This window comes from Psittacula echo (genome assembly GCF_963264785.1).
Source record: "Psittacula echo genome assembly, chromosome: 15".
NCBI classification, from domain to species: domain Eukaryota; kingdom Metazoa; phylum Chordata; class Aves; order Psittaciformes; family Psittacidae; genus Psittacula; species Psittacula echo.
In genome coordinates, this window is record NC_137751.1 from 1,119,841 (window position 1) to 1,132,173 (window position 12,333).

Sequence of the window (12,333 nt, forward strand, 5' to 3'; positions counted from 1 at the left end):
TGGTGAGGTGTTGTGGTGCCTCCTTCTCGGCTGCTCCCTTTGAGACATGGAGAGGTGCATCCTCACCTCCCAAAGCAGGATGTGAGGCTGTGATGTGATCCATGGATGTGATCCATGTCAGTGGTTTCTGGTGTAACAAAGGCGACGCAGGTGCTCAGCAGTGCTGTGGCAGAGGACACCAGCTCCATCTCTTCTCCCACTCGAGGTTTCCATCTCTCAGCAGCATCGCTGTGCTCTGGGTGATGCTTTCCACTCAGTGCATTTCATACCCTATGCGCTGCCCTGCAGCCCAGTGCTGTGGGGTTTGGGGTCACCCTGCTCCTGTTTCCCACCCCCAGCACCCAAACCCCATTCCCCTTGCTCCAAAATGGGAAAATAAGGGAAAACCAAGAGAAAAGGTGGTGGAGGAACACAGCGGGTCGAGAGCCCCGGCCGGAGGCAGGCAGTGGCACTCATCCCCATCCCTTGCCTTCAAGGCAAACTGACCGGGCTTCCTCACGGCCCTGACCTCATCCCATCAGGATTTATGGACACATCTAAGTCCACGTTATCGGTCTCTGGCTGGCTTTACCCCTCCAAATTGTTTGAGAAGGAAGCTCCTTGGTAAATGCTAATAATAAAGCATTTCTAAAGTGCTCCGATGTACACATATCAACGACTAAACCAATACATTGTTTGTTATAACCCTGTAGCCTGCAGTTTATAGCACAATTAGTTACCAGTTTTTATAGCATCTATTTAGTATTTTGGAGAAAAAGAAAGAAAAAGAAAAAGTTATAAATATAATTGTTATATTCTATTGCACTTTATAAACAAAGTTATATTAGTAATAATAACTCACTGCTCTGACAGCATTTCCCAGCTCCTAAGAAAAAGAGGGCTACAAAGAGCTACTTTCCCAGGACGAGGGAGTATGTGGGGGTACCCACAGGGAAACCAGGGCTGGGAGGTCTGGAGCATCCCAGGCTCGCAGGGATCAGAGCAGCAGCTACAAGAGCCCTGCTCCTTGCCCTTTAACACAAAGCCACCCTGGTCCTGCACAAACCAACCTGCTCCTGAGCCTGGCAGAGGCTGAGGATGTCCCCACCGCTGTCCCCAGGGTGGTGATGGGTTTCTGCCCCTGTGCACGTGGTGCCTGGGTTCGGTCCAGCCCAGCAAGGATGCTTCTCTCAACTCCTCCTCCTTTCCTGGTGAGTGTCCCAGTCGCCTGGACTTGGCTTTCCTCTTCCCCCTGGACCTCTTGTTGGAGATTCCCGAGGTGTCTGCACCGCCTGTAACACCCTGCACTCCCTTATTTGAAATGGAATTAAAAATCAGGTCTGTCCCCTTGTTCTGTACCCGCCTTGCTGCTCTTTCTTCGTGCCACCAGGTTCCACTGTCGCAGCTTTTGTATGAGAGGCAATGGGCCAGGGAGGGGGAATTGGTCTCTCCGCTGCCAAAGGAGCAGTTTTGCCAGCAGCTTTGGCATCCCCAGGACCCCAGTGCTCTCCTTTGCTGCTCCTCTGCAGGGGTGTGGGTCTGGCTTATTCCTCTCTTGGAAGATGGGGCTCTTCTGGCCCCTATGGGTCTCTCAGAAGGATGTTTGCTGTGCACGCACAGACCAGCAGCAGAAATTCCCTTCGCCGTGACCCCCCCTCAGGATCATCCTCTGTCCCTCCCCACCTGTACGGAAAAGATGCTGGAACAGAAGAGCTTTGGTATGTCTCTATTGCACAAACATGAACAGGTCCATAGCTGCAGGCGATGACCCTTGGTGACAGCCACCACGCTGATCATCACCACCAAAGTGACCACTGCTTCCCCGGGTCTCCCACCATAAAGAAGCCCAAGGGGCTCAGCAAGGGTCAGTCCTCTGAAACACCCCCCTTCAGTCTTTAAGGCTCTTGGTGCTGTAAGAGGTTTGTTAATCCTGTTGTACAGATCAGGAAGACTGAGGTATGAGATGGCCTGCACACCTGGATGCTGGGTGCGAGGTGTCCCCACGTTATGGGGACACCATAGGGGCCATCTGCATCTCTCTTCCCTGCAGAAAGTGCCCCATTCTCTCAACCTGGGGCTGGATTTTTCCACCCAAAACCAGCACAAGGGAGCCTGCTGAGGAGGAGAATTAGGGTGGTCCACAACCAACTCCATGGGGAAGGAGAGGGTGCAGCTCCAAAAAGCAATGGGGGGACACCCTGGGTGTTATGGGAGCAAATTCATCCTTCCAACACCAACCTTGGGTACCACAGCTCCAGCATCAGTCCCACCTTAGCACAAGTGTGGGGTCCAACCCTGCTGAAACCTGGGGGTCAGACCCACTCCTCCTCATCGTCCTCGGTCAGCCAGGCACTGCAGTCAGCCAGTGATGGCTTGGCCGTGGGATGGGTGCTGTTGGGCTGGGGGTGCTGGGGGAGCCCAGTGGGGCGATGCTGACTCCGGGGTGCTGGCGGCCGCTGCCCCATTGGGGTGGGGATGCGCGAGGGCCGCTTGCCTGGCCTGTGGTCCCGCCGGGGACGCACCTTGGGCCGCAGCTTCAGCTTGTAGATGGAGGGCACGCGTTCGGGCTTCTTCAGGCACCGCCGGGACTTGGGGACGCTGCTGGCCCTGGCTGCCCGTGGGGTCTGGGCCCCCATTCCTGACCCCTCTGCCTGCCCCCCATCCGGGGGCACAGTGGGCTGTAGGGCGGCTTGCGGGACCATGTTGGGGACCCAGCTCCCCGCAGGGCGCAGGGGCTGGTGCCCATGGGAGAGCTCCTCCACTACCTTGTCATAGCCAGGGGGCTGCGCATGCCCCTGGCATCCCTGCATCCCCCCACTCCCCTCACCAGGACCACAGGCTCCCCCCGGTTCATCCACCAGTTCCTCAGCATCCCCAGCCCTTGGGCTTGCGGCTGGGTGGCACTGCTGGGGTGCACAGCCCTTGCACCTTGGGGTGGGGGGCCGGCAGCAGGCCCGGCTGGCTTTAGCAGAGGGTTTAACGCTGCTGTCCTGTTTCGGATGCTGGCTGGAGGGGGTTCGGGGTGACAAGGGGTGGCCCCGGCCAGGGACTCCCCATCTCCCTTCACGTGGGCTCTGTGAATCACCCTGGTGCGGGGAAGGGGCATGGACCTTCGTGGGGCTGCGGGCACGGGGGTGCAACACAGCAGGGATCCCCCCTTCCTGCGGCCTGGCTGCCTCCACAGACAGATTCCCCCCTTGCTGGGTGGGTTTTGGGGGTGCTGGTGCCAGCCACGTGCTGGGTGCCCCGGGCCTGCCCCGTGCTGGTGTCCCAGAGGATTTCATTGGGGTGCTCCCATGCGGTGCCTTGGGGACCCCCACGCTGCCCTGTGTGCTGGGGGCTACACGTGAAGGGGTGGGTGCCTGGCTCGGCACCCTGCAGCCAGAGCTGGGTCGAGGGGCTGCCCTGGATGGCAGCGGTTGCTGTCCCAAAGGCGGAGCTGATGGTGCTCGTGTCCTGCAAGAGGAAAGAGTGGAGAGGGGCCGGGGAGCTGCTGCATCCCTGCTGCCCTCCATCCTGCCTGGAGCTGGGCACTTCCAGAAGGGACAGGGAAAGGAATGCAGGGATGTGAGGAAAACTGCCCAAAGCGGATGGTTTGGGGCACGAAGCATCCCTGCATCACTCACCTGCCCGAAGGGACCCTCTGGGGCTGCTGCCAGCAGGGGCTGGCACCCACAGGGTGACCTGAGCCCTCCGGAGAAGGGAGACGAGGGCAGGAGGAGACTCGGGATCGCCATGCGACAGGGGGCAGGGGGCTCTGCGAGCGGCTGACCAGCACGGCGGGTTGGGGCTGGCCGCGGCCCTTGGAGGCTGGGCACAGCCTGATCTCGTGCTGCACTTGCTGCTGCGGGCTCCTGCTTTTCAAGGCTTGTTTGTGAGCTGCAGGGAGAACAACGCGGGGCTCAGCACCGCTGCCCGTGCACCCATCCCCCGGTGCAGCCCCCCCAGCCGCTGCTCAGCATCCGGCCCCTCCGGGATGCTCCCTGCAAAGGGGCTTTTGGGGACCGGCTCCATCCATCAGTCTGCCGTGACCTCTAGTGGCCACCGAAGCCAACGAAAGTCCCCGCAACCAGGCAAAGCAACGGGGCAGGGCAGGAATGAAGCCTCCCTCTCTGTTAAACGGCCCCAGACCCAGGGCGGACCCCCCCTAATCCCAGCCGCAGGTCTGGGGATGCAGGGACTCACAGAGCGAGGTGCAGCGGCACGGGTCGTGCTTGTCCAGGTAATGCTCCAGCGTGTCCCAGCCGCCCCCGACCCGCACCATGACGTGCTCCCGCAGGATCTGCGTGGGATGCCATGTGCTGTGAGTCCGGTTTGACCTACACCTCTATATAGAGCCTGCTGAGCCGGGGTTTGAGGGCTCTGGGCTTGCTCTAAGTGTCACCGGGTCTCCCAAAGGATACAGCTTCATCCCTGGCTCTGTGCACTGAAGCCAGGGGGGCTCAGCTTCTGCTGCCATCCCAATGGGCACATTTCATCACCCCGAGGAGAGTGGGGAGCCTTGTGGAAAACCCCACTCCATCATCATGTGCTGAGCCCTTTGGGATGGATCCAGGCAGGGATGGAACATCCCAGTGCTCCCACTGCTGGGTAAGACCTGGCTCTGGTTGGAATGGCAGGTTTTGCCCTGTACTCATGGATGGCTACATCTATGCAAACATGTACTGCAGGGCTGAGCTTCCCTGCTGCCCAGCTTTGGGGATCACAGTCAAAACCCACACACTGACCCCGTTTGGGGGGTGGATTATGGAAGAGGCTTTGTGGCAGCAGAGCAAGATTGCTGGTGCCTGCACCCTAAAAGCACAGGGCCAAGCAGACTCACCCGGACAAAGATGAGGGTGTCAGAGTCACCCACACGGTATTTCCCTTCGGATATCTTGATCATCGGGAACTGGACGGGGCAGGTACAGCGGCTCACCAGGTGCTGGACCTGTAGGCACCAGGGATAGGTCATCATGGTCACTGGGAAAGGTCCTGGGGTGGACATCCCCATCCTTCTCCATCCCCTTCCCCATCCATCTCCATCTCCATCTCCATCCCCATCCCCTTCCCCATCCATCTCCATCCCCATCTCCACCCCCATCCTCTTCCTTACCCATCCCCATCCCCATCGCCATCCCCTTCCCCACGCATCTCCATCTCCATCTCCATCCTCATCCCCACCCATCTCCATCTCCATCCCCGTCCCCATCCCGCTGCCTGCCCCTCTGATACCATCTGGTCGAGGTTGTGGAGGTCCTGTGGTTTGCGGGGGGTCCGGGGCAGCGGAGTGTCTGCGGGCGGCAGGTCCAGCTCCTGCCGCAGCTCCTCCTCGATCTCCTGCTCCATCTGCACGAGGGTCGGGGCGCGCATCCCGAAGCGGGCAGCACGGCGCGCCAGCTCCAGCAGGCACAGCACAAAGTTCTTCTCATTCTTCCTCAGCACCAGGTCCTCTGTCTCGAACATCAGCACATCTGGGGCAGGGCAGGCTGGGCTGAGCTGGGCCCAGTGCGTGGGGTTGGGAACAAAGGGGATATGGGGCACAGGTGGAGTCAAAATCCACTCAAAGGGATGTTATTCCCTGAAGCCATCCCTCTAGGAATGGTCCAATGAGAGTTGGGGTAAAGAGCCTTCTCCTTGGGCATCCACAAGTGAAATCACTGTGGCTCTCTCATGGCATCCCAAAGCCACAAAACGTGGTGTGCAGAGGATGTGTCACTCCACGCCTATGCCTTTCGCAGGCATTCACCAGTGGTGGGGACAGGGTGACAGACCCTTTGCTCAGAGCCAGGACTGCTCCTGATGGGATCATAGTTGGGATCATGCTGTAGCACGCAGCCTTTACAATTCCACCCTTCCAGCACACACTCGCACCCAAGCAAACACATCATCTGAGTGCCAGCACCCTGCTGCCAATCCAGGAGGAGCTTGTTCAAGAAATCCCAGCTCTGGGATGTGTGCCCATGGTGCTGGGTGGCACTGGCTTTGCGGGACACATGGGAAAACACACAGGGTGATGCCAGGAGCAGCCATAGGGGAATCGCACCCGGAGTCATGGTCAGCCTGGCACCTTACCTTTAATATCCATCTCCTTTCTGCACCACTGGATGAAGTTGGAGACATTGTCCCTGGCCTGGAAGGTGCCGGGCTGTGCAGCCAGGTTGCAGGCGACACCGGCAGCGGGCAGGCGGAGGTGCTGGGCTGCACCGGGGCAAGCACGGGAGAACTCCCCAGCCACGTGGGTGATGTTGTTGGCGTGGGAGCAGAGCACGGAGCCCGTCTCCAGCACTTCCACGAAGGTCCCCACCTCGATGTCCAGGTCATAGAGCTCCTTCAGCCACTCCGCCAGGTCCTCCTTCATGGCGTAGAGGTACTGCTCGCTGGACCGGTAGGGACGGATGCTCCGCACCGCCGGGCACGGCGGCCCCCACATCTTGCCATAAGACTGGGAGGAGATGGAAGGGAAGGGATGATGGGTACATGGGTGGTGTGGACACGGGTGATGGGGATGTGTCCCCAGCCCACCTCCCCACCCACCACACTCACCCGGTGCCGCTTGCTCTCTGCCACCCGGGATGGTGACGCCGTTGTCCCGGTGGTGTCAGGAGCCCTTCTGGGGTCCGAGGGCTGTAATGCAGCTTGGGGAAAGGAAATCACCCTCCTGGGCAGTGGGTGTTTTGTTTCCTTCCCAAGTGCTGCTCCCTTCTCCTTGGTGACAAGGGACCGGCTGCAAACACTCCCCATTAACCCTTCAGCGCCTGCTCCTCCGCCTGCTCCTTCTTCCCCAGCCACCCCAGGGTGGGATTTTCCCAGAGGCCCCTGGATCTGGGGCAGGAGGGAGTCAGGGAGCAGCTCCTCAGCATCCCAAGTTGCTTACAACCAAAAGAGGGGGGATTTTCACCCTTCATGCCACCCTTGCACCCACCTCCACCATACGTGGGGTGACCTGGGGGCCCTACAAGATGCATCTTCAGGGCTTGGTACCCTGAATTATAGCCCTGAGGCAGTCACACTTTTGCACCTATTTCAGAAGCTCAGACACAGCTGAGATGCCACCGAGTGCTGTGCAAGCCCAAACACACCGTGGTGAGGAGCCAACCCAAATAGGGGACCTATGGTGACGCCGAGCAGGGCTCCCTCCTCTTCAGATGGGGTGCCCAGAGGCTGAGCTCTGTGCAGGTCCAGTGTGAGGACCTGATCACATCATGGATGCTCAGACCAGTCCCTCTGCATCCCTCCTGTCTGCTCCATGCAGCACAGCAAAACCAGGAGCTGGAAAGCCAAACCCTGAAACAAGAGCTTCCCAAAGCAGCGGGGATCAGGGATGCCTTGGAGGGAGCTGGTCCGGATGGAGACACCATTGCCATGAATTGCTCTGTGCTTTCCACCAAGACATGGAGCAAGGACTGAGAGCCGAGCAGTCCTGGACCCCTCTGCTCCCTCTCTATCAGGTCCTCCCAGCCACAACCCCCCAGGCTGATGACAGCATCTTCACTTACCCCCATCATTTACTTTCATCTCCTGATAAAAGGCCAGTGGTTTTGTTCAAGTTTGGGTGCAAATCCCCATACTTGAACTCAGGATGATCCCTTGATCCCGCTGCAGGTGACAGACAGGTCTTGTCACCCCCAAAGGCTGGGGCCAGACCAGGTCCCGCAAGGACCAGCTCCCTTTGCCTGAGGGCTCAGCCCTTTCTGGGAGCTGCAAATCACAGCACAAATACATCAGTCCTCTCCTCCAAACCTCTTTCTGAAAAGCAGACCTGTACAATGAGCATGAGGGGGGTTGTTTGCATCCCACCTTTGGGGTTTCTCTGCACTGTGATCCCTTGCAAACTTCATCCCGAATTGCCCATGACAGCGAGGTCTGTGGCAAAAGCCGAGCTCCTCCATGGATGGAGTGATTCCAAGAGCTGGAGCTTTAAAAGAATGACTACATGGATGAGTGGGCACTGCTGGGAATGTCAGAGATTCCCTCCCTTACCCAGAGCTGCCCAGCACCCAGGTACTTCTGCAAACAAACCCACCAGGGATGTGCTTGACCTTGGGATTGAAATGGAGCCTCTCATGGGCTTGGGGGCTTCTTGCTGTGTCCAGGACCCCATCCTCTCCCTGGAGGATGCTCACTGCAGATAACTGTCTGTCCAGTGTCATTCTGGGGGAGGAAATGCAAGAATCCCAGCTATTCCCCGGGCCAGGAATGCATGGAGGCCGGAGGAGTCCATGCCTGGCGTGTGCCAGGGAGCCCAGCAGCAGAAAAGGACACTTGTGAAGCAGGATTTTCAACCAGTGGGGCTGACTGCACGGCTCAGGATGTGAGTCCATCTCCCACAGGTCCCCCCATCCTTGTGGGGTTCAGGCGATGCAGCAGTTACCCCATTGCTCAGCATCACCCGTGACCACAAAGGCATCCTGACAGCACAGAGCCGCTGGAAACACTCAAGCAAGCAATGGAATTAAAGGAAACCCCCAAACCAGGAGAGCATCAGGATTCCTCAGGAAGCGCCAGGCCAGCACCCTGCCTGGGGCAAGGCAGCTCCTGCCTTCCCTATGGGAAGGTCCAGGGTGGGAGAGGGCAAGCAGAGGATGCTCAGAGCTGCTGGCACTAGGAGGGGACCCTGACACAGCACTCCAGCACAGCACCCTAACACAGCAGGACCAGCCACAGCTCCATGCCAAAGCAGGGCACCCAGTGCTGGGACTGAGTCCTGGGCGAACCATCAGTGAACCATCAGCCCAGCATGGTGAAACTCCCTAAATCCCTCAAATCAAAGGACACCCTGAGGAAGCTGAGCCCTGTTCTGCTCAGCACCAATGGCTGGTGACATTGAATTCAAGCCCTGGGGACCTGACACTCCCCCACCAGAGAGAGTCATCTCCTATGGGAGACAATGGCCCTTTGCAGACATGACTGGTGACTCGGTGCACATGAGCCAGCAGCGTTTCCAGGTGGGGAACCTGCTTTGAGAAAGGAATGAGGACTGTGCAGCCGAGCTGTCTTCACAAGCATGCACAGACACGTCCGTCTGTCCTCCTCCCCCGTACTGTGTCAGTCATTCACATCCAACTGTGGCACAGAACTCAAAAGCAGGTCTATCCTGTCTGCTGCAGATGGAGGACAGACACTTTATCTGCACACAAGAAAGGCTGCCAGGTCAGCACAGCCCTTATTAGACACCAGAGAACCCACCCATCATAAAGCCCGGCTGCAGTGCTCCTGCTGCCTGCAAGTGCCATGGTCAGCAGCTCAGCTCTCCCTTCCCCATAGAGGCTCTTACACCAAAACCCTCTTCATCCCCAAACCCCCGCAGTGTTTGTGTCTCCAGCTGGGATGTGAACCCAGCACAGCACCGCAGGGCTCATCCTCCATCCTGGGATGAAGGAACGGAGGAGGCAGGAGCAGGGGCTCTGTGCACACAACAGGGCAAAGCTCAACACAGACCCGGGTTTTTGTCCCATTCTCTGGTGTTCCCACGGGGAACACCGACTCAATAGAAACAACAGCGTGGTAATTAAGTGTCCTTCCCAGCACATTTGTGCAGTCTTGCCCTGAAACTGCCACTGCTCGAAGAAGAGCCAAAGCGGAGAAAAACCAGTGAAATAATAATAAATCGTAATAATAACAGTAATAACTGTCTTTCGACCACACAGCTGTGTTTGAACAGGGGAAGCCAGTCCCCACAAGCAGAGGGTGCTGGGAAGCGGCACCCTGCGCTCTGGCCCGGGAACCACACACGGGGAAGGCAGACGTGAACACAGACTGTTTATTTGAAGTGGGGACATAAAAAGAGGGAAGGTGAGCGAGGGAAGATTGCATATGCACAATAAAACAACACTAAAATGATAGTAAAAAAACCCAATATGACAACTGTGGTGGGAGAGTAACAACAACAGCACAACAAGAATAGAACAACACTAACAAACCCAGACTATAACAAGTGCAGAGATGCACAGCCATTCATCCGGCCTTGGCTGTGGAACTGTTCCGGTAGGAAGAATTGCATTCACCTCATTCCACCTCGGGCGCTGCCTCCCAGCACGGTTTCTTGCCGGCAGCAGAGGCGGCGCCTGGCCCCGTCATTCCGGCCCCGCCTCCCACCGTCCCCCCCGCCTCCCGGCTCGGGCCATGCCAGCTCCTCGGCTCCACAACCGCTCCCACACGGGGCTGCCCCCGCCACAGCCACGTCTTCACACCGGATCCCCCACGGGCCTCCCACCACAGACCGGAGCCGCACCCGGCCCTCAAAGCGCCGGCCGTCACTCACACTGCGCTGCTGCCAGGACTTTGCTGCGGCAGCAGCGATCTCGAAGCGCTTCCCGCGCCGCCGCGCTCGCCCCACGGCCCCATCACGGAGGCGGCCGCTGCTGCCACTAGGGCGGGCAGCTGCGCTCCGAGCTGCCCCGCGCTGTTTCTCCATTGGCCGGGGCCGCCCAGCGCTGTGCTGTCATTGGCTGGGCCGCCCGCGCTGTGCTGTCATTGGCTGAATCCGCTGGCCATGGCCCCTCTGTGGCCTTCCCTACGCATTCCCCGCCTCCCTGTCTCTCTGCAAACTCCATCCGGAGGCAAAGAGCGCGCGGCGGCCGGAAACGGCGTCCCCTGGGCCGCGGCGGGAGCTGTCCGGCGGTGAGGGCCGCGGTAGCGGGTGTTGCGCTGTGGCCGGAGCGAAGGGAGGCGGGTGTCCGTGCGAGGGCCGGGCAGTGCCCGGGAGGGAGCGGGGCCGTGTGTGTGCGGGAATGGCCGAGCCGGGGTTGGCCTTGCAGGAGCTCGGAGGTGTGTGGAGGGTAACTGGAGCGGGGAGGATGTTCTGGTGGGTACTGGCCGGGTGTGGGGTGATACCCGTGAGGTGGTTTCGGGGCAAGGGGACGAGAGGTTTGTGTGAGGATTTGCCGTGGTTCCCTGGGTTGGGCGAGCTCAGAGCAGGAGTCAGTGTGCGTGCAGAGGGGCAGGGGTAGGGCAGGCACAGGGGTGAGGGGCGGGGGGGCAGCTCCAGCGGCGGTCAGGCACGGGGGAGGTGGGGGTGTTCCATGGGGAATTGCAGGGGTTGCACGGGGGGGGAGCGGGGTTCCCGGGGTGCTGTAGGTTCCTGGAGCGCCTGTCGAGGGGTTCGCTGGGGCTGCCGCAGAGCCGCAGCGCTCCCAGCTCTGACCTTTGGGAGGTTCGGTGTTGCTGGTGAGGGGCTTCCCGTCAGGGTTGTGGCCTGAATCGAGGTTTTGGCCTGGCCTGGAAACTGGGTCAAAGCTCTTGTAAGCGGTGTGGCACCTCATGTGTACGAGCAAGGGTCGTGCTCAGCAGCATGCGCTTGGAGGTGATTTCCCCCTTGCCATGGAGCTTTGTAGCTCGAGAAATCTGCATGTGTTGGATCTGTGCAAAACTAAGGCCAGTACAATACCCTGGATGTTTCACAGGGACTGTTTCCTTTCAGATGCTTGCACAGCTCAAGTGTTTTCTGCCTTTGCCTGTAACAGAACTGGTGCTCTCTAAGGAAAACCCAGAGATTCCACAGGACAGTCTAAACACAGATAGAGCTCAGCTTGTGCACCTCTGAGGAGGTGAAGGCTCCTTGTAGTGTCTTGTTTGTAGCCAAAGGCTGTGTTTTGCAGAGCCTGGCATCAGACTGATGGCCTGAGCCTGCAGGTGTGAGATGGCTCGGTTTGTTGTGTTCATTCTCAGTTCATGCTGTTGGAATCTGCTCTTGCTAAATCTGTGATCTGTTTTAGATTTAGATGTCTCAATGGACACCTGGAGCTTCTTCTCTGCTTGCCTGGCATCCTTATGGCTGTACAGGCTTTACGTCTATTCTGCAGTTGCTTTTGGGATCAGCATTTGGCTCGTCATTCAGTTCTCCACCTCCAAACCCCAAAAGAAGGTAACAGAGCATGTAAGTGCTTTGAGAAGAGCCCAGAAATCTGTGTGTGGAAGCGAGCAGTTGCTGGGGAAAGGCAGCCCCTGGTGCAGTGAAATGTGCTACCTCACTGTGGGCTCACCTGGGTTGTTGCACGTGGCAACTGTAGTTCAGTGTGTCTGATGGTTGTAATCCTCAGTCTGGGTCGTCTTATGTTTCTGGGTAACTGCCCTCTTTGCTCTGATGTTACAGCAGAACTCAGCTGAACACTTCCAATTTGTTACTGAGGGAGTGTGTCAGCCTGGGTTGCTCTGTCACTTCAGGCAAATCACTCTGCTTCTGCATGGTGTTCTCATTTTTCTTGTGATGTTAATGATAAGGTTGGGCTGGTTTGGGACCAGAGTGGGATTAGGCCACTTGGGAATTTAAATCCTTCTTGTTCAGGTGAGTGAAGTTCTGCTGCCTGAGTTGGGAAGTTCTTGGCTTCAGCTGGAGCCTGTTATCTCAGTGGTGTGTGAGATGAGTGTGTTGTA

The 12,333-nt window shown here is 58.4% G+C and overlaps 2 protein-coding genes across 2 annotated transcripts in view; one reads left to right on the forward strand and one right to left on the reverse strand.

The window, feature by feature from the left end:
- Positions 1-2,291: 2,291 nt before the first annotated feature.
- Positions 2,292-6,391, reverse strand: LOC308227562 (GAS2-like protein 2A; the record flags this gene model as incomplete). The annotated part of the gene is made up of 6 exons (XM_080630249.1): positions 2,292-3,099; positions 3,606-3,858; positions 4,165-4,261; positions 4,802-4,909; positions 5,194-5,432; positions 6,034-6,391. The coding sequence occupies 6 exons, from the start codon at positions 6,389-6,391 to the stop codon at positions 2,292-2,294; spliced, it is 1,863 nt and encodes a 620-aa protein (XP_080486375.1).
- A 4,300-nt stretch (positions 6,392-10,691) lies between these two features.
- The window catches only part of LOC308227380 (S-adenosyl-L-methionine-dependent tRNA 4-demethylwyosine synthase TYW1-like), a gene marked incomplete at its 5' end in the record, with an annotated part of 53,528 nt that continues 51,886 nt past the window's right edge, over positions 10,692-12,333 (forward strand). Inside the window, 2 exons of the mRNA XM_080629930.1 lie at positions 10,692-10,728; positions 11,676-11,824. Of these exons, the coding sequence (XP_080486056.1) occupies positions 10,692-10,728; positions 11,676-11,824 (186 nt within the window). The remainder of the gene's footprint in view (positions 10,729-11,675; positions 11,825-12,333) is intronic.